At 50.1% G+C, this 26,790-nt stretch overlaps 8 protein-coding genes across 8 annotated transcripts; 5 read left to right on the plus strand and 3 right to left on the minus strand.

The window, feature by feature from the left end:
* Positions 1–3,897: 3,897 nt before the first annotated feature.
* On the plus strand, positions 3,898–6,405 carry AtWU_03279 (glycosyltransferase family 2 protein; the record flags this gene model as incomplete). Its single annotated transcript, XM_035498392.1, has 4 exons — positions 3,898–4,781; positions 4,849–5,746; positions 5,820–6,011; positions 6,073–6,405. The coding sequence occupies 4 exons, from the start codon at positions 3,898–3,900 to the stop codon at positions 6,403–6,405; spliced, it is 2,307 nt and encodes a 768-aa protein (XP_035354285.1).
* Positions 6,406–8,048: 1,643 nt separating this feature from the next.
* AtWU_03280 (SDR family NAD(P)-dependent oxidoreductase) lies at positions 8,049–9,046 on the plus strand (the record flags this gene model as incomplete). Its single annotated transcript, XM_035498393.1, has 4 exons — positions 8,049–8,326; positions 8,392–8,621; positions 8,678–8,779; positions 8,853–9,046. 4 exons carry the CDS (start codon positions 8,049–8,051, stop codon positions 9,044–9,046), a joined length of 804 nt encoding a protein of 267 aa, XP_035354286.1.
* Positions 9,047–10,740: 1,694 nt separating this feature from the next.
* Positions 10,741–12,401, plus strand: AtWU_03281 (putative amino acid transporter; the record flags this gene model as incomplete). Its single annotated transcript, XM_035498394.1, has 7 exons — positions 10,741–10,907; positions 10,958–10,971; positions 11,022–11,094; positions 11,141–11,472; positions 11,519–11,877; positions 11,927–12,268; positions 12,318–12,401. The coding sequence occupies 7 exons, from the start codon at positions 10,741–10,743 to the stop codon at positions 12,399–12,401; spliced, it is 1,371 nt and encodes a 456-aa protein (XP_035354287.1).
* Positions 12,402–14,041: 1,640 nt separating this feature from the next.
* On the plus strand, positions 14,042–15,826 carry AtWU_03282 (luciferase; the record flags this gene model as incomplete). Its single annotated transcript, XM_035498395.1, has 4 exons — positions 14,042–14,147; positions 14,203–14,802; positions 14,863–15,176; positions 15,236–15,826. The coding sequence occupies 4 exons, from the start codon at positions 14,042–14,044 to the stop codon at positions 15,824–15,826; spliced, it is 1,611 nt and encodes a 536-aa protein (XP_035354288.1).
* A 128-nt stretch (positions 15,827–15,954) lies between these two features.
* On the minus strand, positions 15,955–17,184 carry AtWU_03283 (aminoglycoside phosphotransferase family protein; the record flags this gene model as incomplete). Its single annotated transcript, XM_035498396.1, has 1 exon — positions 15,955–17,184. One exon carries the CDS (start codon positions 17,182–17,184, stop codon positions 15,955–15,957), a length of 1,230 nt encoding a protein of 409 aa, XP_035354289.1.
* An 887-nt stretch (positions 17,185–18,071) lies between these two features.
* On the minus strand, positions 18,072–20,762 carry AtWU_03284 (sulfatase domain protein; the record flags this gene model as incomplete). Its single annotated transcript, XM_035498397.1, has 3 exons — positions 18,072–18,648; positions 18,696–20,396; positions 20,446–20,762. The coding sequence occupies 3 exons, from the start codon at positions 20,760–20,762 to the stop codon at positions 18,072–18,074; spliced, it is 2,595 nt and encodes an 864-aa protein (XP_035354290.1).
* A 3,027-nt stretch (positions 20,763–23,789) lies between these two features.
* AtWU_03285 (alpha-hydroxy acid oxidase) lies at positions 23,790–25,298 on the minus strand (the record flags this gene model as incomplete). Its single annotated transcript, XM_035498398.1, has 8 exons — positions 23,790–23,865; positions 23,937–24,013; positions 24,065–24,318; positions 24,371–24,445; positions 24,500–24,667; positions 24,729–25,066; positions 25,118–25,151; positions 25,205–25,298. 8 exons carry the CDS (start codon positions 25,296–25,298, stop codon positions 23,790–23,792), a joined length of 1,116 nt encoding a protein of 371 aa, XP_035354291.1.
* A 260-nt stretch (positions 25,299–25,558) lies between these two features.
* On the plus strand, positions 25,559–26,781 carry AtWU_03286 (D-isomer specific 2-hydroxyacid dehydrogenase family protein; the record flags this gene model as incomplete). The annotated part of the gene is made up of 4 exons (XM_035498399.1): positions 25,559–25,878; positions 25,934–25,986; positions 26,040–26,127; positions 26,187–26,781. The coding sequence occupies 4 exons, from the start codon at positions 25,559–25,561 to the stop codon at positions 26,779–26,781; spliced, it is 1,056 nt and encodes a 351-aa protein (XP_035354292.1).
* Between the last annotated feature and the right edge of the window lie 9 nt (positions 26,782–26,790).

Genomic DNA, 26,790 nt, shown 5'->3' on the forward strand with positions numbered 1-26,790 from the left:
ACCAACATTGGAGCGTTATAGAGATGCTTGTGGTGATAAGTTGTATTGAGGCCTCGAATTGGACAATGGGTCTGGCAGTGCGATAGCAGATGTCTGCGGCAAGGGCTTTGAGACATTTTGGGTAGGAGGGAGTGACAGGCTTATTGTGACACCAGGATTGCCTCTGCTCATGTTAGGAAGCTGGCACACTTGTCATGGAGATCGAAAGGCTTAGTTGAGGTCTATTCAGGCCTCGAATACTCAGCAGGTATCGATGCAAACACAGTAACCTTGGTTGGTAGAGGACAGGCCTCCTATCTGTGTTTACCTATGCAAAGCAACTGTAAATTGATAGTCTCATACACAATCGAGAAAGAGAATCATGAGAATGGTTTGTGGAGATGTTCCCCTTGATCAAATTAAAGTGGATTACACCTAAAGTGCGATTAGAACGACACTCGCATGCATAGTATCTGCCATTTTTGCTTTTCTACCAAGACTACTAGTAGTATATACTGATGGACTTGTGCATAACACCGCATTACCACATCATGAACCAAACTCCATGACAAAACACATGTATTAACACCTTCATACTACTATTCATAGTTGAATATTGAAATATCGCAGGAATTACTAGGCACGATACACCGCAGAATGCACTTTGTGCCATGCCTCCGACCTACCTTAGCTGACAGTTCGAAAATAGCGGGCATTAAAATGTACCCTATGTTTACAGGAGCTTACTTTGTAAATGTTGATGTTTGGCCATCTAAGAGCATATCACCTGATCTTGTCTCCTCCTCAGTATGTACGGTTGCCGGATCGGCAACGACCTTCAAAATTCAATTTGGTCTGACTATAATAATGTTTACTTCATGAGCGTCGTTGGTCGACATACCACCATTGCAAGTACTGAAAGACGCGATTCATATCGCTATCACAGGCTCCTGACCGACCAGCTGGTTTCGAACGGTATGACCATCGTCAATTCTTTCACCTTCTTCTGAGTTCTCGAAGGGTACGTCTCCAGCCCAGCTGAACCCGTCAGATATGATGCTTGGATTCCAACCGCACTCTTCGCATTCTTGGATTGTCCTAATGCTTTGCTCTAAGGTCACATTATGAATCCGTTGAGAATGAGCTGGCTATGTGCAGGCTCACAAAAATGACATCTCGCACCAGGCACGCTTTGACCTCTGAACACTGAATCATGTTTCGGTCTCACTGAGTCAAGCATTCTCCACGGCAACAATCAGTTCGGAAGATGCAATGCCTGCTGATGAAAATAAATCTTTGCTGCTTGATACACAGCTCAAATACGACTCAGTCAAATTTCTCAATAATATGTATGATATACACGAAGAATGGGACAACCCTATTGGCAATTTGTGGACTATGCCGTGGACTTGGGCGGCATACTTGTAATCAGCGGGTGAGACATGGGCCCGCAACCGGATACTCCTTGCTTTCTCTTCGAATCCCGAAGAGCATGACACCTGCCGAACCATGGAAAGACTGGCTCTATAGTAGCACATCGCCGCTGTCATGGTGGAAGGTTGTTACACGATGTCATCTCAAATGATTAGTCTACTATCCTCATTACCAATAGGATCGTACACGATGACCGCAACATGTATGGCCTTTGTCTCAATGCCACACGAAATAGCTTCAAGAGTTAGAGAATGCATATCTTAGGGTTAGCAACATTGCGAGCACCTCGATGGCCATCGCGCCACAGCGTAAGGAGAGCTTCTCACCCTGTGCCGGAGAATACAACCGCGATGTATAATTGGAACAGTGCATGTCATAATGAAGAGCCACAAAGACATCTACAGCTGCGACTCAGGTTCTACTCGTTGATTGAGTCGGGATTCAGAAGAATATACACCATATGAAAGGCCTGGACGCATGGAAGTACTAGAGACTTGGTGTGCCTATCCCGAAGCCATGTTCCACTAGAGCAGAATCTTGGCCTTCCTCGATAATGAGTATTATGGCTGTTGCCTTGTTCGGACGGTGCTCAGCTCTCTTACTATCAGTATTTTCCATGCGCACTAGAGACAACCCCTGCCAAGCTCGACTATAGGGGAGGAGCGGCATCAGCCGTCCCTTAACTTCGAGTGTAGCAGTTCTGGAATATTGTACCCGACCACAGAGAGCATGATTGGTCTGGCGGCTTAAGGGGTAATGTTTCCCGTCATTATGATTGGGCCCTAATTAAATGATACTGGGACACTGTTCTTGAGGTATCCCTGGTATGCTGCTTCTGAGAATTCAGTCCTCCCAATGCTTACCTAATGTGGTTTTATCCCTTCTTTAGCTTGCTACTATGTCGATATTCTACTTATATTATATTCTTGATTCTTATTTGTCATCGCTTGCTGAGCCTGTATTTCAGCCTGATCGCATCAATACCAGCCCGACCATGAAGCCTCCTCTCCGGCAGTCCCTTGCAGGATGGCAACCTGTGCTGGATTGTACCCTCTGGAGATCTTCATCCTATCATAACCATCGCCAGTGATGAAAGCGCGTTAACGGTGGTGCGGCTGCCCGTGAACACGAGATGTACCAGCAAGAAGGCACGGGCCGTGCGATGCACCCGGCCCTCCAAACTTAGGAAGTAGAACCGGGTAAACAAACAGTGATCGGAGCCCACGAGGTCACTGGCATCTGGATGATCTCACACATGAACCGTTTAAACTCCAACATCCAAGTCGACCGGTTACACAACATGATTCCATGTGAAGGCAGGCACAGGTTAGTGTAATTGATATGTTTCCATACTCGGCTGCCTTGCCCATAACGGATGGACTCAAACCCTCTTCTATAAATCATGGACTCAGCTGGCCTCATTAATGAACAAGTCCACGGAAAAATGGCAAGCCGTGGCTTTTGGAGCTCCTACAAACAGCCCACTCTGGCTGGCGGAACTCGTTCCCCGTATGAGCATAGAACTGCCTGGATCATTAGGAGTGATCATCTGTGGTGGTGGATGATCCGCGGAGGTACAGCCACAGCGAGATGCTGATGGATGAAGGGCAAAATACCGGATCCCATCTCATGGTATGCGGCCCAGCAATGTGGGCGGGTTTATTATCCGTCCACCAGATGAAACCATCTTTCCCAGTCTCCCAATCATCTCCCTTCGACCCCATCCCACTGTGTCTGGAATCGAGTCAGTGTCTGGTCCTGTCGCAAGCCCCAGCAAACCAGCGTCTCGGAAAGCCGATCTCCCTGTTTACCCCTTGCCGCCGATGGGGATGCCGTGACGCCAGGTGCGGGCGGCAAAGATCCCCACCAATTCAGCTAGCGGCCTGAAGGAATAGACGTGAAGCTGTTGGTTAGGTGTACGGGACCAGCTGGGAGGTCAAAAGTCCCCAAAGAGGCTGCGGGAACACTCCTGTCCTTGTCCGTGGAAGCGAAATGATCATCCTGATCGGCTCAGTTGCAGCGAGGAGCTTTCACCTTTCTTCTAGGGTTCAGATCATGGGAACCCACTAACATCAGATAAGGTAAGACTAAAATAAAGGCAATAACCAAGGCAGATGCCCCAGATCCTCGGTCCGTGCGCAAGGAGCGTAGCATACTTCAAGCCAACTATGCTTTGACTGCATGGCGCTGACTCGGATCTCCGCTAGACGTTGTGAAGGCAGTGTTTATTGCCTATGGGGTAGTTAATGCACAATCATGCCATCGTGTAGATGTCATGACTCGGTCGATAAGAGGCCTTCAGGCCTCGACCTGTGTAACCACCATTAAAGAGACACGCATTGAATTCGACTTGCGGACATTCCGTGACGACCGATCGTCGACAAAATTCATTATATAGATAAAGGCGGACGGCCCAAAGCGCGCACCTAGTGACAGGTCACAAGGCCGGTCTGAAGTGCGGTAGCGATAGGCTAACCACCCTACATGCACAGTCCCTCTGCTGCCGAGGATGCTGACCCCGGAGAGACCCCTGGCCCTTATTGGGAACTATGCCAGGGGCCTCCCCAGGCTTGTTCTAATGACCCTGATCCTGCGGAGTGGCCTCAATCAGGCAGCATGGTTACTCCATTCGATGAGCCCCTCACAGAGGAGATTGTTATTCCCGAGTCTCTTCTAGCTGCCGCGTCACTCAGACAGCTATGGAATCAGGCGTCCCTGCAACCCTGGTCCCCGCAGCCGATTGCTCCAAACCCAGCAGAGGAGGTATCTGTCATCAAGCGAAGAAAACCTGGCGCCAGCTATCCGGCCACTGGAGTGAATCCAGGCGATGCCCGACGGCGACAAACGAGTCATTCGGGGGTTTTGGAGGAAGGCAGAGGGACAATATACCCGCTTCTAGAGGACCAGGTGGTAGTGGAAACGCCGCATGGACCCCAGGGAGTGTATCCAGTGGAGCTCGAAGGTTGCATCCCTAATTCCGCAGCTCCTCACGGTGCAGGAATAGTTCGGGCAGTCAGCGAACAGCCTTCCATTAGACCGGACCCCCCTCCTGCCATCGAAACGAGAAGATTCACTCAACCCGCGAAAGCTTTTCGCCAGTCTTTGCGCAGTGTGGTGGGTCGAGCCCGCGATAGCAGCTTGGGAACCCTCTACAACCAGGCGACTTTGGTGAACATTAAGCACGAACGGAGATACTGGGTCCAGTTGGTGATCGAATATGGCACATACACGGTCTATGTCGCATTCGTGTATTTCGTGCTGGTGGGGATGCCTCTGTGGAAAGGTGCTATATATTGGCTGTACTGGTTGATGCGCCACAAGTTCATCTTACAGGGAGGCTGGGCCATTGTCATCAGCCTGGCAGTCTTGTAGGTTTCTGCCCATCCGAAGCCATGAAGAGACATCGCTTATTGTTCCGTGTTCGCGTCTACTTAGTTACTCGTTCACGCCACTTCTCGCTACCTTTGAGCAAGACGCTCCGGATCACGAGTTTTATGAGAGTCGCCGCATCAGTCCGACAGCCCCCGATACTGCATTGCTCATCCCCTGCTACAGAGCAGCATCTGTGTTGGGCCGGACCCTCGAGGCAGCCGTGAAGATCTTCCCTCCATCGCACATGTTCGTGATCGCGAATGGAGATGCCCTAACGCCAATTGACCATACTGAGGAGGTTTGCCGCCCCTATGGAGTTAATCATATTTGGAGCCCAGTCGGATCGAAGATCATCGCCTTATTCGTTGGATGTTACGCTGCTAAGAAATTTCGCTATGCTCTCCTTATCGACGACGACTGCATCTTGCCGCCTACCTTCCCCGTCGTAGTGTCCCGGCTTAGCGACACTGTTCGCTGTATCGGCTACACGATCAAGGCTGTTGCTGCGGACTCCTCTCCAGGGACATACTGCCAGCAAGCGCAGAATCTGGAGTACAAGCTGGCGGGGCTGCAGCGCACCTTCGCCGGACGCGTTGGCAGCGCTACATTTCCCCATGGGGCCATCTCTCTTTGGGAACGGTCATTTCTCCGAGACACCCTTCAGGATCATCCCGGATTCTCCATCAGCGAAGACTGGTTCCTGGGCAACAGCTGTCGACGGCTCGGCGGAAGAATCCAGATGTGCAGCTCTGTGTTTGTAGAAACCCACGCACCCCCTTCATTTCTCTTCGCTGCGGGGAAAAGACGGGGTGGGTTTGGGGAGATGACCGTTTTCAAGCAGCGATTTATGCGGTGGAACTTCTTTCTTGTCAACGGCCTGCGGTACAATGTAACTTACCTCGTAAAATCGTGGAAGTTGGGCGTTTACGAAATCGGCACGAAACTATTCGTACTGCAGGAGGTATGACCACTCTCTCTTCCCCTGAATTCCCCTCGGAGTTCTAAGATCTATGATGTGACCTAACGTGCATCAGTTATATGAGACGGTCCTTGCCATTCTAGCCCCGTTCATTCTCCCAATATCCCTCGTCGTCCGCCCAAAGTTTTGTATTTGTCTCATCATGGCCACCTTCGCGCTGTACCTACTGAACGCCATAATCTTTAACGAGATTCACCTGCGATTGAAGCAGGAGCGGATCGGCTTAAAAATTGTCCTTTTCTACTATGTAAGACGAGCCTTCCCTATGAATACTGCGGGATGGATTTGAGATTAACCTGGGAAAGCAGATGCCCTACAAAATCATGATCGCCATCATCAACGTCGGAAGCAATTACTGGTCACTGTACAAATATGCCCGGTACTTTGCCAAGCGACGGCCCAAGCTCACAGAAGACCACAAAGCGGTTGGACTGGTACTGAAACTGGAAGAGAGTGCGCAGAACCGTGGCCCTGGTTCCAGTGGGCTGGGACGCAACATGACGGTGCGCTCAGTTGGCGTGCGACGGAGCAACCGAATGAGCAGTGGGCCGGGCTTAGCTGCGCTTCGCAACCGGTGGTCCCTGCAAAGTCACGCTGAAGAGGCGGAGGTAACGGATGTTGTAATTGAGGACTACACATAAGCTTCACACGGAAGCAACCTAATATACTACTGTGGATAGAACATTGAACCCTCTTTCTAGGTTCGCAACGCCTTCGATGCACTAGTCTCTTAGCACTGCGATGCCTTGCATCCTTCCGTTAACCCTAATCTTAATCTTCGACAACCCACCGCCATTAAACTATCTTCAGCACGAGAGCGCCGCCGTGGCGATGGCTGTGGCTACTACTGTTGAAGCCTTGTCAAGGTGTATATACATTCATCTGAATCTATTGAAGTTGGCAACCGACTCATTGGATTGAGTACTCTTACCGAAGATGGGCATCCCGAATATCTGACAGGATGGTTTGTGAACATTCTTCCTTGTACTACACCATCAACATATCCATCCGTCAACATGCGCATCGCACAAATTTCGGCTTGACAAGTTCTTGCTCCTTTACACTCCGAGAATACCTCTATGGGAAATACCCCCCGACCATGAATGAATGTCTGAATCGGTGGGAATGGCATGTCATTTACAATGAATCAATGAGGCTCTCAATCCTTTTCCGTTGGTTAAAGTTTGCATCTGGCATGTCTGTCGACCCTTCTGAAGGAGGGGGTGGCTTTGCTCATTTTATGACACGTTGCACCCTAACATTCCTGCACATCCCACATCCTTAATTAGGTCTACGGTCATCCCTGGCTGATATTTCCGAATTTGAGATTTTTTGTTTTGCTTTTTTCTTGTTTTCTCTTTTTTTTTTGAACTGATAGGAATTTTGACATGAGTCGTGATGATGTGTGATTTGGGCGAGGCTGGTGTGTGGCTATGCTTGTATGCATGTCGTTATCTTGGCATGGTAGGGATGGTGTTGGTCGATGGGTATGAAAGCTAATTAGCTGGCTAGAGGTTTGACCTTTCTTATCTTTGTGTCATGTGCGAGAGACGTTAATCATTTGCATGCTGGTTAATATCTTGATGACTTGGTCAACCTCGGGTTTTGGTCTTGGTAGTGACATGGCACTGGATAAATCCACCATGCATCTCTGGCAGTGGCCTGGTCGCGATTAATGCTGCGAACATATTTCTATACTGGCTCTTGAATTCCATTGCAGTCTGCTTTTCCCTTCTGAGGAACATTGGCAACAGACGGCGGTCGCAGTGGTGATTTTCTGGACGAGAATGTCTCAAATCGTTATGCTATTCTCACAATACGTCGTCTTGCTGCTCTGTTAAGCTAATCCCTAGTATATCGTTCAGAACATTTGTCGGCGTGGGAACGCCATAGGGTACACCAGAAGACGGACAGCAGGCGGGGTACATGCAGCTGCAGCATTTGTTGTTCAATTATAGCATCGGATATGCTCCGAGAGCTGCTGCTGTGCAACTCAATTGACCGCAAGGGATAATATCTCTTTGTTTGGTTCGCATCGACCCTCTCTACCCCGCACAACTCCCAAGAACAGCTCAACCCCCTCAGTATTATGCAGCAGAACTCACCATTGACCACTAAACAGCTGCAGGAATACGAATGCTTCGAGCTCGTGTCGGCCGACAATGTCTGTCCCTCGATACGAGGGCCCAGGAGTAATCGGTATATCAGGTTGATCCCTTTCCTCTTAGCTGTCGGGTAAAGCTATTACCCAGCTACCCTGTCTACCAAGTCAGCCACTTCCATCATGCGTCTTCTCAACAAGGTTGCTCTCATCACTGGCTCGTCTTCAGGCATTGGACGAGCCATCGCCTTGCGTTATGCTCGGGAAGGAGCCAAGGTTGCCTGTGCGGATATCACTCCGACTGCACGCTCGCCGGTGCCGAATGAACTGGACATTACTACCCACGATGCGATCAGTCAGAAGGGAGGACAGGCCTTCTTCCTACAGACTGATGCGGGAGATGCATCACAGATGGAAAACGCGGTGCTGAAGACAGCACAGCAGTTTGGTCGGTTAGATATGTATGTGTGACATGACACCAAAGTTCTATCTCATGGAAACTGACGACTTGACAATCTATATGTAGTATGGTCAATAATGCAGGCGTCTCTCTTGAATCCCGTACCCCGGCCCGCATTCATGAAACCACCAATGAACTCTTCGATACTACCATGCGGATTAATACCCGCTCGGTGTTTCTGGGCAGCAAGTATGCCATCACGCAGATGTTGAAGCAGGATCCGCATCCATCGGGCGATCGGGGATGGATCATTAATCTATCATCCATTCTTGGGATCGTGGCAGCGACAGAGAATCGTAGGTTGAATCAAGGTAGACGGCACAATATTGATGACGATGCTAAGCTGTGATAGCATCTTACTGTGCCTCCAAAGGGGCCGTGAGTAACCTCACGCGTCAGGTGGCGTTGGATTATGCGCGCGATCGCATCCATGCGAATGCTATTTGTCCGGGTTGTAAGTACTTTCACTTAGTTTTCAAGGCTCCGTTCTAGCGATAGTCGTGAGTGATGACTGACGAGGCATGTAGATACCCGGACAGCCATTTATCAAGAAACGACGGAGTATATGCACGCCGCAGAGGACTTGATCCGACGACATCCCTTCAATGGGCCCGGGTTGCCGGATGACATTGCGCGAGTGGCCGTGACGCTAGCGAGTGAGGATGCCAACTGGATGACGGGAGCTGTGATTCCTGTTGATGGAGGGTATACTGCGCGGTGAGGCCGCTGCGAATACTTGCAGTGTGAGTAGAGCATAGTGAAAGCGAACATTTGATGCCACTGAATACTCTGAGCTGCACCTCGATATTACAACCACTAGTAGTATTCTTTGTGTTATATGTCACATTAATGAGAATAAGTTGTGATGGATTGGTCCCTGACCTGTAAAAGAACTGATATAAGATGATAGACAATACAGTTCGTAGAGAAAAAGATAATTTAAATTCTGTAAATTTAAGTCGTAAACGTGAAGACAATCTCTCTCATAGTGGAGATATATAATATCCCAGAGTACAGGCTTTAGATGGACCATAATAAAAGATAATTCCGTCATGGATAGGATTATAACAATGATAGATTACAAATGCAATCTGCTAAATCCCAGTTTTCTTAAGAGTTTATTCTCAATTCAGTACCACCAGTGGTGCTTTTCTATCGTTGCACAACCACCCCCAAGACAGTACTACTACTAGTATGTGTGGAGAACAATATATCCTTATGACGGCGTTTGGCCGCAGCTGCTATGCCAATTGAAACAAGCACCTTGCCAATAAAACACTGCGGAGCATATACTTTGTGAGCTTTGGAATCTTATTGGAAAGTACTACGTCCAAGCTATCTTGGACTGCTACTTTTAACTTTAAGCTCTTCTGGAATGCGTCGAGGATAGACATGGTGTGCTGTCGTCGGACCCAAACACACCGGTACCTGCCTAATATGCAATCTAGCAATACGCGGCACAATTCCTAGGCACCCGGATAACTCGGTTCTCCGTCGTCGTTGAAACAGACGCTAACCCGCAAACAATATCCGGAGAAACGAGCAGGCAGTGGGTGGAGCATTGCCGCGGGGATTTCGCTTTCAATGCAGACCGAGAAGCAAGAAGGAAAGCAGTGTCCATCAATCAGAAGCGAGCGATTAGCTGACGAGCAAACGATGAGCTAATGATCAGTCATTTGTGGCAGTCATGAACAGACCGAATAAGCGATAAGTGGCAAGCAGATGTAACAATGCTTTCTAGAAGCACAATCGGAATCCCACCGAGCCGACCAGGGCCAGGGTCACCGCACCAATCAGCGTGCAGCGGAGACGCGGCTATCGTCGGGGCGCGGCAGGGTTGGGCGGGGCGGGAGCCTTTCTGTTACTTAATTTTAACCTCTCTTTTGCCTCATTGGTTCGCCCTGCTAAAAATACACTAAAAGAAACTGCTGGCCTGTGGGGCAGGAACACCAGGATCTTCCCTTTTCTTTTTTTCGATACTGGCTAACTAACTATGCTGCTGATAAGGAAAATTGTATGAGAAAAAAAAGTTAGATGCAGATGCAATTAGCGGGTGGGCACGGCCCTCGGCCTTTCAACGGACAAGCCACGCCCGCGCTCCCCCCCGATGTAGTAACCGCGACTCAACGTGGCAGGGTATCTACCTACCCTTTCTATCTTCTGGTTCTTCCTTCCTTCTTCCTTTCCTTCTCTCATCTGGCCTTTCGTCTTCCTCCGTGTTCAACCTCGACCTTTGTGTGGCCGGCAGCTCATCCTGCAGAGGCTCAGCCAGCGGAGGACCAGATCGTCATCGACCCACCCGTGAGAATTTTTCTAGTATCAGTTTCACGTTCATCGGCACTTTAGCTGCTGCTGCTACTGCTGCTGCTACTTGCGTCTATCTGCAACTAGACACAGCTTTCATTTCCAGTCACGATGCGTTTGGACGGTGTTGCCCCCCCGCCCGATGCGGTTGAGCCCAAGAGTCAGCGGGAGAAGGATGAGGACGTGGAGGACCTCAAGGCGATCGACGGTGCGCCCGAGGTGGACGCCTTTGGCGATGAAGCTAATGCGGAGGTCAAGTACAAGACTTTGAAGTGGTGGTAAGTACTTCTGACGCGCGTGATGATGGACGACAAGCTAATGACGCTAGGCAATGCGGAATGTGTATGTGACCAGGACGATAACTTCATGTTGTGAGATACTAACCAGCCTAGTCATGATTGCTGAATCTGTGTCGCTCGGTGTCTTGTCTCTTCCGGCTACTATGACGGCCCTGGGTCTTGTTCCGTAAGTCAGCGCCTCGATGCTTCTGCGCTGCGACTAACCGGTGCAGTTCTCTCATTCTCATCATCGGTCTCGGTATCCTCGCCCTTTACACTGGTTATGTCATTGGTCAATTCCGTGAACGCCACCCCTACATCCACAACCTTGCCGATGCGGGAGAGATCCTCATGGGCGCTTTTGGCCGGGAGTTGTTCGGTCTGGGCCAGATCCTCTTCTCTATCTTCATCATGGGTAGCCACATTGTCACCTTCACTGTCATGATGAACACCATTACCGACCACGGTACCTGCTCCATCGTGTTCAGTATCGTCGCGTTCGTCATCTGTCTGGTTCTCTCTCTGCCCCGCACCATCAAGAACTTGACCTACATCTCCACTGCCTGTAGGTTTCCGTTCCCCATCTATGCAGGACGACGCTAATGGATTAGCCTTCCTGAGTATCTTCTCTGCGGTTATGATCACCATGATTGGTGTCGGTGTGCAGTACAAGGGCGGACAGAACATCAGCATCACTACCGAGACCAACCTGTACACGGCATTCAGTGGTGTGACCCAGATCATGTTTGCTTACTGCGCCCACGTCGCCTTCTTCGGTCTGATCGCCGAGATGGAGGAACCCAAGGACTTCCCCAAGGCGCTGTGCCTGCTGCAGGGCTTCGAAATTTCTCTCTACGTCACCGCCGCCATCGTCATCTATTACTATGTGGGTAACGGAGTTGACTCGCCGGCTCTGGGATCGGCTGGTCCTGTCTTGAAGAAGGTGGCCTACGGGATGGCCATTCCTACTGTGAGTCTACCCCCTTTCGGTGTTCGAGGTTTTGTTCTGATGTATGTAGATTATTGGTGCTGGTGTGGTCAACGGACATGTTGGTCTCAAGTACATCTATGTGCGCATCTTCCGCAAGTCGGGACGTATGCACAAGAACGACTGGGTCTCCGTGGGATCCTGGATCGGTATTGGCGTGACCTGCTGGGTGATTGCTTGGATCATCGGCGAGGGTATCCCATCTTTCAGCAACCTGGTCAGTCTGATCAGTTCGCTGTTTGCCAGTTGGTTCAGTTTCGGTCTGCCGGGTGCCTATTGGCTGCACATGAACTACGGGCAGTGGTGGTCGAGCCCGAAGAAGTGCGCCCTGACCATCATCAACATGCTCATCTTTGCCATTGGTGGTGCTATGGTAAGTTTTCTCCCATTCATCATAATGTGAGTTTTTGCTAATTGTGTAGTGTGGTCTTGGTCTGTACGCGTCCGGCAAGGCGATCCACGACGACTCTTCCCGGTCCAGCTTTTCGTGCGCCAACAATGCATAGAGTACTTGGAAAAGAATTGGATGACTAGACGACTAATGGGAGGCGATTTAATGTATATAAAAGCACAATCCATAGAATCCGTATAATTTCGTGCTGAGCACGTCAATCAATGTGCATACTGTTCACAATGCCTGCATATTATACCCGAGGGAGCAGATACAGTTGCTGCGATAGACCCGTTCTTCTATCTTCATGTGAGCTGAGAACATGACAGTCCGGACTCAACTAGCAGTCCGATCAAAGACTACTATCATACACACTAGTTGACAACTAGGGTCAGTCAGTATGTAGTTGCCAGGATCTCATGAATAGCCGGGTATTTTTCTTTAGTTTCTATATTTTTTCGATACTTATATTCTTTCTTTCCTTCGCAGTTCGTCCTATCTTATAGTATTACTTAGATGGAGATATACCCCGAATGATGAAGCGACGTGTTATGTAGATGTGTGTTTAACTAATGATGAGTCTCAGCATATGTATCAGGATGGGTACACTACTTAGTGACGGGGATGGACCACCGTGCTGAGGTCATATCGTACTGGGTTTTCTTCCTGCTGATGATATACGCGACCAACCTTGAAATATGTCCATAGATTATGCAGAACAGGTTACAACACATTTCAAAATTAAAAGGTAAAGCCAGATGCAGTAAGACAATACCAGATACTGGACCACGGCACTCTCTGAAAAAGAAAGTTGCAACTTGCTCACTTGCACACTGACTAGTATATTTCGAAGATGCATTGATTATTTTGCATTGGGAGGCTTCAAGTGCAGGTTAGCTCACAATATACATAACTATCGTCGGTTGGTCTGAGCGAATTGATCCAATTGTGGAGGGTAAGATCTGGTCTGTGAATGGGGACTGCGGCTGACGTTGCATGTGAAAATGCGGCTGAGGTGGACCGATGATCTGGCGATAATGCAGACAGACAATTCATCAAATCCTAGATGGAAGTCAAAGATCGCAGATCGTGCCATATGAGGAAGTGAACAGTGCATGCATATTGCATCAGAGAAAATCGCAATTCGCGCGATGCTGCTTGGCCCCTCATTAAATAAAGACGGTGGTGGTTTACTCGGCATATTGTTAGGGTTGGTCAACACCATTGATTTTAGACCGACGAGGGCAGGATAGTGAGTCTTCGCCACAGACTCAGCTCGGCTAGTCGGAGTATATTGAACGCGATCTGAAGATAAGCTGCAGATAAACAGCTGCTGTGTAAGACTACATGCACTGTGATAGGATGATCTCGTATTGACGATCACTCGGATGGCCCGGCGATAGCAAGTCATCCCACCATCACCTCGGCCCGATCATGCCGTCGTCTCGGTGCATGCACATCACCACACTGCTCGTGCTACAGAGTATGTGACCAGGTCAGCTGTCATGCCAATTCATACGTGAGGATCTTACAACTGAAGAATAATTCCGATCAGCAGAAATACAGACAACTGTCTATGAGTTCAATTGACCGGCTTTCATTTCCGTTGTGAAGGCAACAAAGAGATGGCCCGTGAAGCTACATGATCCACTTTCTTGCATGACAGCCCCGGGCTTAATAAAACTAGTCCAATATTTATTATTCCTTCTGTCCCCTGCCCCAATTCTTTTATCTATCTTCAACTTGTACTACGCAATGGCTACCATCTCCGTATCTCCTTTCCCCGACGTGGAGATTCCCTCCACCGACCTCTGGTCGTTCCTCTTCGAGCGTTCAGATCGGCCGTATCCACTCTCCCATCGTACGTTCTCCACTACCGCATCATGCCAGATATCAACAATTCTAATCCCATACAGCCCTCTTCGTCGATCCCCTCACCAACCGCAGCCTCTCCTTCCAACAAATCCGCCAACGCGCCCTCCACTTTGGCCACCACCTGCAATCTAAATGGTCCTGGCAACCCGGCGACGTGCTCGTCGTCTTCGCCCCGAATGCCATTGACCTGCCCCCGCTGATCTGGGGTACCCTGGCTATCGGCGGTGTCGTCTGCCCGGTCAATCCCAGCTATCGCGCCGAAGAACTGCGCCATCCGTTGATAGATGCAGCCGCCAAAGCCATCGTCACCACCACCGCGCAAGCCCCCATCGTATACGAAGCCATTGACCGCGCCGGCCTCTCCCGCGACCGTGTCATCCTCCTCGATCAACTAGATCCACTATGGGCGACTATCAAAGACACAGACTACGTCGCACCTCACCGTCCCCCGATCCAGAAACCCGAAACAGACCTCTCCTTCCTCGTCTACTCCTCCGGAACGACCGGCCTACCTAAGGGCGTGATGCTCTCGCACCGCAACATGGTCGCCAACATGGTGCAAAGTGCTGTTGCCGAGCAGGGCCAGCTGGTCTGGAACCAGGATCGCATTCTAGGCATTCTGCCGTTCTTTCATATTTACGGTATTTCCCATCCCGCTCCCTTTTCCACTCCCGCCAATATACTGACCAAATGGGTGATAGGAATCGGCTTCCTCCTCAACTACACCATCTACACCGGCGTACCCATGTACGTCCTCCCGCGCTTCCAATTCCCCTCGTTCTGCGATACCATCCAGCGCCATCGCATCACGTACGCCTACGTCGTGCCCCCCGTTATTCTGGAGCTGGTCTCCAACGCCGCCACTAAGAACTACGACCTTTCCTCCTTGCGCATGGTGGTATCTGCTGCGGCACCCCTTGCTGTGGATTTGATCCACGCTGCGAAGCAGAAGTTAGGTCTTGTGGTTCGTCAGGCATATGGGATGAGCGAGTGTGCGCCTGCTATTCATTTCCAGGTACGGATCCCTGCCTACTACCCCACAAACCAGAGGATAACTGATGAAATGAATGATAGACCTGGTCTGAAGCCCACACCCACCCCGGCTCCGTCGGCCGACTCATCCCTAACATGACAGCCAAATACCATCCCATTCACGACGGAGATAATAAGGAGAAAGAACTCTGGGTGAAGGGCCCCAACGTCTTCCTCGGGTATTTGAACAACCCCACCGCGAATAAGGAATCCTTCTCTGAGGATGGATATTACAAGACTGGGGATGTGGGGTACGAGGATGATGCGGGGAACTTTTATATCACCGATCGCGTTAAGGAGTTGATCAAGTATAATGGGTTTCAGGTCGCGCCGGCGGAGTTGGAGGGGATTGTGCTGGGGCATCCGGCTGTGAAGGATGTGGGGGTTGTCGGGGTGAAGAGTGGGTTGGCAGGGAGTGAGTTGCCGAGGGCTTATGTTGTTGTTAAGGGGGATGTTGGTGGGAAGGGGGGTGAGAGGTTGGAGAGGGAGATTGTGGAGTTCGTGGAGAAGAGGGTTATTGGGTATAAGAGGTTGAGGGGGGGTGTGAGGTTTGTGGAGAGTATTCCGAGAAATCCGTCGGGGAAGATTTTGAGGAGGGAGTTGAAGAAGTTGGAGAGGGAGGCCAAATTGTGATTATACTTACTGTATATGTAGTATGGATGGTTGTATATGAAGTGTTTATGCATGTATAGTCAAATGTATTATTTCATGATTGAGCTGCTAGAGGTACATATGTAGTATACAGACATCTCAATGTCTACTCATACATTGAATAACCTCAATCCCTCCTCCACCACCCCCCTCCACCCCCGCAGCTTCCCCTCCCTTTCCTCCCCTGTCCCCTTCACACCCACCTCCACAATAGCCCTAACATGATTCACCACCCTCTGCATCCCCTCCTGCCTCTCACTCAACTTCATCCCCTCCAACACCCACCCCTGCCCCCTACTCTTACACACCTCCTCAAACACCCCTTCCAACCGATCCCTCTCCGCCTTATCCTCCACCCCATACCGATAATTCCACAGGAACGCCCGCACCGGATTCCACCGCGGCGCCGGCACCACGCTCGCAAACTCCCAGTCCAGGATGCCGGTGATGGGACATTCGGGAGACGATGGGTCGCACATGATGTTCGCGAAGTGGAGGTCTTTATGAGCCAACACATAGGGTACATCATTCAACTTGTCATCAGACCCAATAACTGAGATAAACTGCTCCAACCGAGGGATTAAATCCCTATGTGTCGATAGTGATGGGTGAGTGGATATAGCATGGATATACCGCTCCACACACGCAGCATTATACTCCGTGTAACTCGCATACCCATCACTCTTGAACGGATTCAACGTTTCCAGCGTTTCACCCATTCCAGCCCAATATGTCTCCACATCCTGCGTCTGCCAATACGTCTCCTCAATAGGCGGACCCCTCACTATCTCATCCCCATCATCACCACAATGGGCTGCTAACTGCAATCCACCCACATACCCCCCCTCCCAGGGCTTACCATGCAACTCCGTCACAAACCCCGCCACCTGTTCCACCAACCTCCTCTTCCTTCCCTCATCAAGACTCTCATACACCTCCGCAACAGACACCCCCGGCACCCGCTCCAACAAGGTAAATTCATACCCGAGGGGATTATCCCGACTCGCCGAGTAGGCAATCACCGCGGGAACGGGTATAGAAGTGTTCCGTCGCACCCAGGTCATTACTCCCACTTCGTTGAGGGTCTTTATCCTGGGGATTTGGGTCCCCGAGATGCGCAGCACTAGGGTGATGCTCCCGTCGGAGAGGTCTGCGCGGGCGCGGATTGGGGGCGTGGCGGATGCGGCGGCGGAGGGGGCGTAGTGGATGAGGTAGATTGTGTGGAAGGCGGCGGAGACGGGGAGGGGGGTGATGGTTGTTGGTGGGGGGAGGGAGAGCGTGGTGAGGAGGGTGAGTATGCTGGTTGAGGAGGGGGGGGGTGGGAGGTTCGATGTCGTCATTGTCGGTGGTGGTTGTGTTGGTGTTGTGGATATCGTAGTCATGAGTTAGGGTGGGAGGGAGCTGTTCGCTGGGAGTATGTAGGCCATGATGATTGAGCTGTCATTGTGATTTAAATAGTAGTAGTATCCTCATGATGTTGAGGATATTTTGACAATCATATTGTAGTGATGAATATTGTTGCATGACTCATGGTGAATCATGTACCATCATCCAGCTAGCTGGTAAAAGTTGCGCGAAGGATGAAGCTAGTGTGTAGAGCACACATGGTGATAGGTAGGCCGACGGTGTTCCTGGATAGCTTATCGTGTGGCGGCGCAATTGGACTGATAAGCTTCGGAGGTGATGATATCCCTGGCTTGATTGAGGTGAGGTTTGGTTCAGGGGCCGCTATCGGAGGCACGTGATATACTCATGCCTCAGGCATATATGTGCTGTTATACTGTAGAAGCGGTGAACTGTTGATGTATTCTGAGATGACCATATCCGATTACAGCATATGCATATATATGATGAATTGCAGTTCTATATACGGTCCAACTGGGGGTTCAGATAATGTGGTGACCAAGACTGCCAAGTCAAACCAACAATGAATAACGATCTGCAAACATCTCCATCTGGCCCTACGGTAGATCACGATCTGGGCGCCGAGGAACTAGGCTTTAGATTGGTCTTAGTAACGACATTCTAGGTAATCGCTGTTAATAGGAGACTGCAAGGTGAACAACAAAGGGTCAAGTGAATCTCGAGAAAGATAGTATGGGTAAAGCAGCGCGCCAGTGAAATACAGCATAAACGCCAAATGCTGCAAATGTCTGATATCATGATATCATCCAAGACTATGTACAAATGTTTCACTTCAACTGATCCTCGCATAGGTCGTAACATCCTAATGTTTGGGATGATATTGGTACAAATGCCAGTTCTCCATCACCCACCACTCTGCGACATGGGCTGCATCCCGCACCCAATCCACCGCATCACTGCCGTGTTCCTTCTCCAGCCTCTTAGCCAGATCAACCAGGTTGAACTCCGTCACCGGGTGCTGCTCCTCCGGATCCTGCTCGACGTTCGTGAACCGCCACTCAACGTCGTCGACCAGTGGAATCACCAGTCGATATTCTGGATGGGCAGCAGACCGCACCGCCAGCCATGAACCACCAGTGTTCATGACGGTGAATTGCCAGTTCTGGCGGCCGTCCATTTCCGGGACGAGCTCGCGGATCATCGACTGGCCTTCATAGATGGAAAGCAGGTCCTGCGCGGTATGGGTGCTGTTGGGTCCCAGAGAGGACGATTGGATCAGCAGGTCCAGGATGGTAGGGACCACTTGTTGAGTGATAACTGGGGTATTGATTTCAATGGATGGGAGATGAGGATGAGCAAACACCATTGGAATGTGGAAGCTGCCAATGTGGGGGTTATCGTATGGGGTGACGCCTCCATCATTAGGGAGGGAGAGACCACTGTCACGGTTAGAATGATTTACATTGAATTAGAGAGGTTAACTTACTGATCACCAGCCATCACGAGCAATGTCTCGTTGATAACGCCCTTCTCGGTCAGGATGTCGATGATCTCCTGCAGCCAGTCGTCGATGTATCCAATCGTGTTCAGGTATTTGTTGATATCCTCGTTGGAGTTGGTGTTCTTAGACGACACCATCTCCTCATATGCGTTGTCGGGCATGCCCCACGGGTGGTGCGTTGTGCCCGTCAGATGCGTCAGGAACAGCCGGCGGTGGTTGTGTTCGGCATCGTCGAGCGCATCGCGCACGTAGTCGCCCAGTACCATATCAGGGTATCCATAATAGTTGACCTCCTTCGACGAGGAGGCGGAATGCGTTGCATTTGCCTGTTCCAAAGACTCTTTGGTCACCACGTCATGGAATCCCAACTTCGGTGTGAGCTTGTCCTGATTATCATATCCCTCGGTGACGGACTGCATCCATGCCGAATGCCATGGCCAGGTGCGGTAGTCGGATTGATCAGTGGTGTGGTTGGTATCCACATCATCCTGGTGGTTGAATGCATCCAGGATATGCGGCATGCACGGCTGATAGATGTGATGGTTGTATTCGCGGTTAAAGTCAGCGACTAATGGCGTCACTCCGCACACCGTCCCGACAAGACTTTTCAGGGTGTAGGTGCCCGTGGTAAAAGCGTTGCGGGCACTGATGCCGCCATATGATCGACGGCCGTAATCATGCTCGTTGTCGTGACCGAATCCCGCGTCAAAGCCGGTTAGGAACTCGGAAGTGCGGGTAAGATTTGCGACGAGCTTTTGAACGTCGTCGGGGATTTTCTTATCTGAATAAGTTTTGGCGATGCGGTTCCACATGAAAGCGTCCTTGCGCAGGGGAAAGACGTCGCTCCGAGTACTCTCCAGCTTGATAAGAATAACATGTTTAATGTTGACGTTGCCGCTAGACAGGACCTCCTGCAAGGAGTCCAACACCGGGTTCTGCAGGTTAGGCACATGCAGCGGATCACTTTCGGGGTTATAGTGCAACCGAGGCACATCCGTCCTGGTCCAGTCTTCGAAGCCAGGCAATCCTCCCTTGGGCAGCCAGTCCCATATGGGCACCTTGTCTAACGGTGTGCGACTCTCCAACCACTCATAGTCGCCGGGCAGCCCCCCAGCGCGGACAGGAGAGTGTCGGTGGCCACCGATGAAGGGTGCCACTGGCAAGGCTTCTGACAGGAACATGTAGGCGGGATCCCAGGGTCGAACCACGCGCAGCAAGACCAAGCTGAGGAATGGCACCCAGACGGCCAGCTTGATCAGAATCGAGTGTCCCCGTCTCGTGGCAGGTGCAACTTCACCATATGGCTCGAGTAGGTGGATCGAAGAGCCATCGTCACTCTTATCGTCGAGATAGTCATCCACGCCGATCTGCTCGTAGATCTCGGGTTCCGGCAATCCAGATCTCGGGCGGAACGCGCGAACCCGGCTCATACAACGGAACAAACATTTGAAGGGCTGTCCCAGGATTGTGAGGATGCCACCAACAACGCGATGCAGTGGTGCAGACAGAAACCATGCCACAGTGAGCAGAATACCTTCCACGATCAGGAATCCTGTCAGTCCCTGCAACAATGTGCGCATGGCAGCGGCATCGCGGTGGAAGGTTTTGGCTTGTCGCCAGTGAATTTCGGCACCGGTGACGATGTAAAAGGAGGTATTCGCGGCGGTCATTCCGGACATGATTAAACTAGATTGGTCAGTGATTGACAGGCATTTCTGGTAAGTGCGCAGCCTACCTAAATGGTACAATCACCAAAGCTGATAACAGTGCAACAGTGCGCCAGTGGAATTTCTGAGTGAAAAAGCGGATGAGGAGGGTGAGAATCACATCCTGGAAGAAAAAGGTCGAGCCCCAAAGGAAGAATTTAGGAGGAGGGAGAGAATGGATGTGAGCGTAAAGATGCAGCAATTTGGCGCCAAAAAGTGCGATGAAGGAGACAGTGAAGAAATATCGGCGTGTGAACTCCCATGTGTAGTCGAAGAACTCGCCAGGAGATGTACGCAGACGCTGCATGGCAGGGCCACAGCGACGGAGGGGATTGAAGAGCTTCATGGTGCAGCAGGAAAGTCACAGTATCTCAGCAGACGGACCGCATGGCACCACGGACTAAGAGCACACCCATTGAAGGGTGGAGGGACGGAGATGGCGTGACCGGGATGGGAGCCCGGAATGATGGAAGAAGGCGTCAAAAGAGAAAGAAGGGAATGAGGGGTTCTTCAAGAAGAGAGGAGGAAGAAGAAGAGGAGGAGGAGAAAGAAAAAGAGGAGAGGGATGGGGAAAGAAGAGCAGGACGCCATGATGATGGAGGCCTGAGGAGGTGGAGTCTTTCTCACAGCCAGCAATCACGGATAGAGCCGCAGTTTCAATTCACAGCCCTGCATCCAAACGGGCAATATAGCACGCTGGCCAGTCCAACGAACCTGCGAACTCTAAAGCTGGGTGGTTCACGGTGTGCCAACCTCCAAGCAGTCTAGTGACTTGTGGACTACCAGTAGTGCTCCGAGACTAGTGGTCTCTACTACACAGTACTACCCAGCACTACACAGGACTAATGACCGAGGATGAATTGCGATGGATGCCTGGCGCAGAGAAAGTTGGACCCTGAGGGCCCTGGACCCTGATGGTCCACCAGTAAGATGGGAAGCCATTGGCTGTGCAGGCGAGAGCCGGTAAATTTAGAAGCAGCGGCGTTGCCAGACGTGCCCCGAAAGCCAATCAGCCTCGGGGCCAAGACCCGCAGACCCTGGGAAGTCAGTCTGAGACAGGGGAAATCTTAACTGCAATTATCATCGGTCGTGTGTTCCGGGGCAAAATCCATCCATCCCAAACATCGTGTTCCATTAATTGCAATAGGGGTACCACTAGATTGATTTCATGTTTGAGAATAATTTTTATCCCCCACCGATCGATAGATACAAGCAAACAGCTCTCTCGGTCTAGTTGCCACTATCACCAACGATCCGCAGGCTTGTCTTCCGCCCCCAAGAACACGTGGTGAGGACCTTCCCTTTCAGTTGGGATCAAAAGATGCATCTTTTATTTTCATCCCAAACGGGAGGCTTGATGCCCCAGAGGAGTTTAGTTTGGTCCCTCCGGGCGTGACCACATTCCTTTTTGGGGCCCCCGAGCGGGGGGTTACATCCGCTCTCACCAATCAGTAAACAGACCGCCCGTGAATGCTCCACTGCCAAGGCTTCCAGAGAAATCTCTTGTCCGTTCATTTATTCCCTTTTGATTGTTGTTATTCACAATTTTCCCTCTGCCTCTTCCCGTTGTCTCACTTCAACCTGTCTTACATAGCCAGCCCCCTTCTGCCCAATTGCCATTGCCTCCCTGTTCTCTTGGCCATTGAATAACAGTCTCCCACGTTACATCATGCATTGACGTGCCGTTATGGTTTGTGTGCAACTGTAGGTTCATTCTAAACTGCAGCAAGCAGCAAGCAGCATGTAGCACGTGTGGATTCTTTCATATGATGTTAGAATCCGCTCATTTGCATGGATACATGGGACCAGCTGCAGTCTCGCTTCCCCGCTCGTCCATCGGGATTATTCTCCTCACCCAACTCACCTGCACGAGATCTCATGCTGATGTGGGAAGCACCTCCGGGTTGTCAAACCTATTGGGGAGGAAGAAAGAGGAACAATGTCCTTGGCACACGGCAGTCCCACCGGATTTCCTCTCTTATTCCCGACTTTATGTCTCTCTTGTTGTCTCTCTCTGTCATTATTAATAGACGTGGTGGATCACGGCGGATACATGGCATGGATCCGGACATCACCGCCATCAACTCTTAAAATCCGAAAATGAGTGTGCAGCTCACTACCAACCAACACCCTGAGTAAGATGATTATTGACCCCTCAAAGCCCTGCATGGTCTTGGCTTGGAAGAGGTGTCAAAGCGCCGTTGACAGAATTAGTCATGTTGGTTTCATCCTGTATCGCAGGCAGAAAACGTGTCACCGTTTGTGTTGCCTAACGCTTTTGTTGACATTTCTCATTGCCTGTGTGTTACCTAATGCTCTCTCAAAGATTCAACTTTATTATATGACATGTTACACTGCTAAAATATGTCGTAGAGGTACTGCCAGGGCCCTCTCACGTCTGACCTCGTTCTCCGCGGTACTCAGCCTTGCCTTGTAGACCCTGCATTGCCAAGAGTAGTGAGCAAGTTGTTGTACCTATCAGGCGCTGCGAGCTTATTCGAATCCTCCATCGTGCTTCTTTCCTTATTATTGACCTACTAGCTCGTGTTTGATCAAGGAGGATGTGTTACGAGTTGGGATGACTGAAAGGATGTGGCAGTGATGCCATCAGTCATCCAAATATATATCCCACCCACCATCCCACTACTCCATCCGTTCGGCACATGACAAAGACTCGTAAAGCCAATCTACTAATAGTAAGCAAGCAGTAGTCTCTTTGGTCGTAAACTGGTAAAGATCATTTCATCCAAAGTACAATTGAAATCAAAACCCACCCACCCTTAGTAATATGATCTCTATCAGCCGGGCATCGTAGTTCAGCCTAGCGAAGATCCCTGCGCCCCGAGGGATTTGCCAACTCAATCATCGCGGGGAGACCTTCGAAAACTCGTCGATCATGACATCACTCTCTCCATCATATCATGTCAGATTATGAATCTCACATGCTGTCAATCAGTGAACCCAATGTAGCTATCTGAGGCCCCAGAATCTCACTAGCTGCAGGGAGAGAATTAGATTTCTCTGTGACTCGCAGAAAGCATTCCCAGATGGATAGAGCATTCAGATAAACCCAGGTGTGATGTTCACATATGATTTGAGATATTCTATGACAAAGTTCAGTGGGCATACCAAGGGCCCATTTACCTCTTCTTCTCCGCTATTCTTGCTGGAAGCAACTTTTACTCTAGAGTTATACGGTACTGAGTTTGCATGCTATTCTACGTTCAGCTGCAACAACACATGTGTCCACACACTTCTGATCCCAGTAGTCTCTGATCGCATGTGTATAGCTCCGCAAATCTATATGTTCCATGGTCAAACGAAGTTCTGGATTGAATACTGATGTGGGTGTCAGAATAGCGTGCCATGAATCTTAGAGCTTCGAAAGTACACCGTTCGTCTCAAGAACAGAGAGGTGACTCTTGTTGATATCTTTGACAGTTTTGCATCTGAGTTCTAGTCAGTATTCTTCATTTGTGGATGTCCAACAGTCACCGAAAAAACCGGCCAAGTCTCTTACCCAGCAAGGCACATGGCCAGCTTAAATTCCTCTTGCAATAGCTTGACAGCAAGCTCCACGCCCTTCGTTCCATTGTACTAAATTTTCGAAGTCAGAAAAGGTCCATGGAAGGACAATGATAAACTGACCGCTAATCCCCAGATTGGTATCCTCCCTGCAAAGCAATAGTCCGCTCCTAGGGCCAAAGCTTTGAAAATATCCGTTCCTCGGCGGATACCCCCGTCAATAGCAATAGCTATTTTGCCCTTTGCGACAGGCGCACATTCGCGTAGTGCATCAAGAGTGGCTGGCACGCCGTCCAGTTGTCTACCGCCGTGGTTGGAAATCAAAACGCCGTTGACTCCATGCTGGATGGCCAGTGCGACGTCTTCAGCAGTATAGACTAATAGATAATGTGAGCTCTCCACAGAATGGGAGGCAATTCGGGAACTTACTTCCTTTTACCCAAATGTCGAGCTTAGTTACACTTCTTATCCATGCAATGGCCTCGGCCCACTCAATGCCATCCTCTAAGAATATATCATTAGGGGTTTGAAGGAAGATTTAGAACATCCCTAACTCACCATATGCTAGCCCCTCGCCCGGCTCGGTCAAGTTACTCATATCCAGGCCAGGCGCAAGATTGGGATATCCCATGCCTTTTGGGATTCCGAAAGAGTTTCTGTACTCGTTCAGACGCCTTCCGAGCATTGGCGCATCCACTGCTAACATGACTGCCTTGTACCCAGAATCTGGAGACATAAGAAGACTTAGCGCCGACAATGATATGAGAGACAAAGTGTTGGGTCTCACTTTCTGCGCGCTCAAGTAGCTGCCTCGTGATATTCCGATCCTTCAATATGATAAATTGTATCATGTATGGATTTCCCGACCCCTCTGCTATGACATCTTCTAACGAGCAGGTTGCGTGTGAAGACAACGCCATGCATATATTCGCCTCAGCAGCAACCTTGGAAGTTCCGATCTCACCATCCGGGTGGGCGATCTTGTGGGAGGCCGCAGGAGAAAATCCAAATGGGAAAGAAACTCTGGTATTGCAGATCGTTGTGGAGGTGTCCAGGTTAGAGACATCGCGAAGAACGCGTGGGCGTATCTTATAACGGTTGAAGGCGTCTTCGTTGTCTTTCACCCTAGGCTTGTGTTATGAAGATATGATATGATATGGAATTCATCCCACATACGTGATGAGATCCATTGCGCCTTCATTGAAGAATTCTGCTAAGTGGTAAGCGGATGCCGCAATACACAGATCTAGTATAGCTAGCTACCTTTGAATACTCTTGGGAGTTTCTCCGATGCCTTGGCTTGCAAGTCGGCAATGGAGAAGATCTCCGAGTCTAGGCTTTTTCCTCGATTTGCCATATTTTCGTGCGCGTGATGTAATGGTATGATGTTGAACCGTGACGGTGGTTCATCGCCCCATGTTTATATGCACCTAGTTCTCCAATTGATAGTGGTTCGGCATCGCAGCTGATAGGATTCCTTGACTCGGTCCTGGTGGTATCATGACACGGCTTTGGGCCCTTGACTCGGTCTCTACAGAGCCGAGTCATTAGCAGAATCTTAAGTAGAGGTTGACCTGCACTCATAGAACGTGATATCCACATCAGTCCCTTCAAACAATGACATATTCAGACCTTCTACTCTTCATCCAGCCCTTTGCGCCTCCGGACCAATGGCTCCAGAGAGTGCGGCAGGCTAACCCGGGAATTCGAGTGGAGTATCATCATGTCGAGATGTACGCGAAAGAACTACCGCCGATCTCCAAGGAAACATGGGCAGAGGCTACAATACTCTTCACCTGGCAACTATTTCCTCCGAAGGAATGGGTGCCCAAACTTCAGTACATTCAGCTCTTGAGTGCCGGATGCAATCAGCTATTAGGCATGCCGCTTTTTGAAGACACAGATATTGCATTTTGCACATCCAATGGCAATCATCCGTGAGTAAAATACCTAGTTGCTTCAGTGAGCTTCGCCAACTAATTCTTATCCAAGGCCCCAAATCGCGGAGTGGGTTTTCTCGACATTCTTAGCCTTTCAGCATCATAGTAAGCATGGAAAGAGCATCATTACAATGATGGCCGACACTAACTGCTGAAAGTTCCGGAATATCTCGAGAATCAAAGGGCCTGCAAGTGGGTAGATCCACCTACCGATGAGGATACAGAAGATGCGGTCGGCCTCAGGATGTGAGTGTAGCACTATCCTCCCCCTTCAGCTTCATACCAGTGCTGACAAAATCTTGAAGCGGGATTCTAGGATACGGCTGCATTGGCCGACAATGTGCCCGAGTCGCCAAAGCATTCGGCATGGACGTCTACGCGTATACATTGCACAGCCGGGATACCCCTGAGTCTCGCAGATCCGAAGACTATACTGAACCAGGACTGGGCGACCCCGAAGGCGAATTCCCATCAGCATGGTTTGCAGGGAAAGAGCAACTGAATGAATTTCTTGCATCGGATCTCGATCTACTGCTCATCACACTTCCGCTCACAAATCAAACCCGGGGAATGATTTCGCGTGAGCAGTTTGACATCCTCAGTAAGAGGAAAGCCTATGTCAGCAATGTTGGGCGGGGACCCTGTATCAATACGGAGGACTTGATGGCTGCACTGGATGAAGGCAAAATTAGGGGTGCTGCTTTGGATGTGACGGATCCAGAGCCGTTGCCTGCTGATCATAAGCTCTGGGGTTATAAGAACGTCATTATCACGCCTCATTGTAGTGGGAACTCGAATCATTATTATGAGCGCGTGTTGAAGATCTTTGCGTATAATTTGGAGCGACGGGTACAGGGAAAACCGCTAGTCAATCACGTCAATAGGGCGTTGGGGTATTAGAGCGTAGTA

Source organism: Aspergillus tubingensis (genome assembly GCF_013340325.1).
Source record: "Aspergillus tubingensis WU-2223L DNA, scaffold_4, whole genome shotgun sequence".
Taxonomy (NCBI): Eukaryota; Fungi; Ascomycota; class Eurotiomycetes; order Eurotiales; family Aspergillaceae; genus Aspergillus; species Aspergillus tubingensis.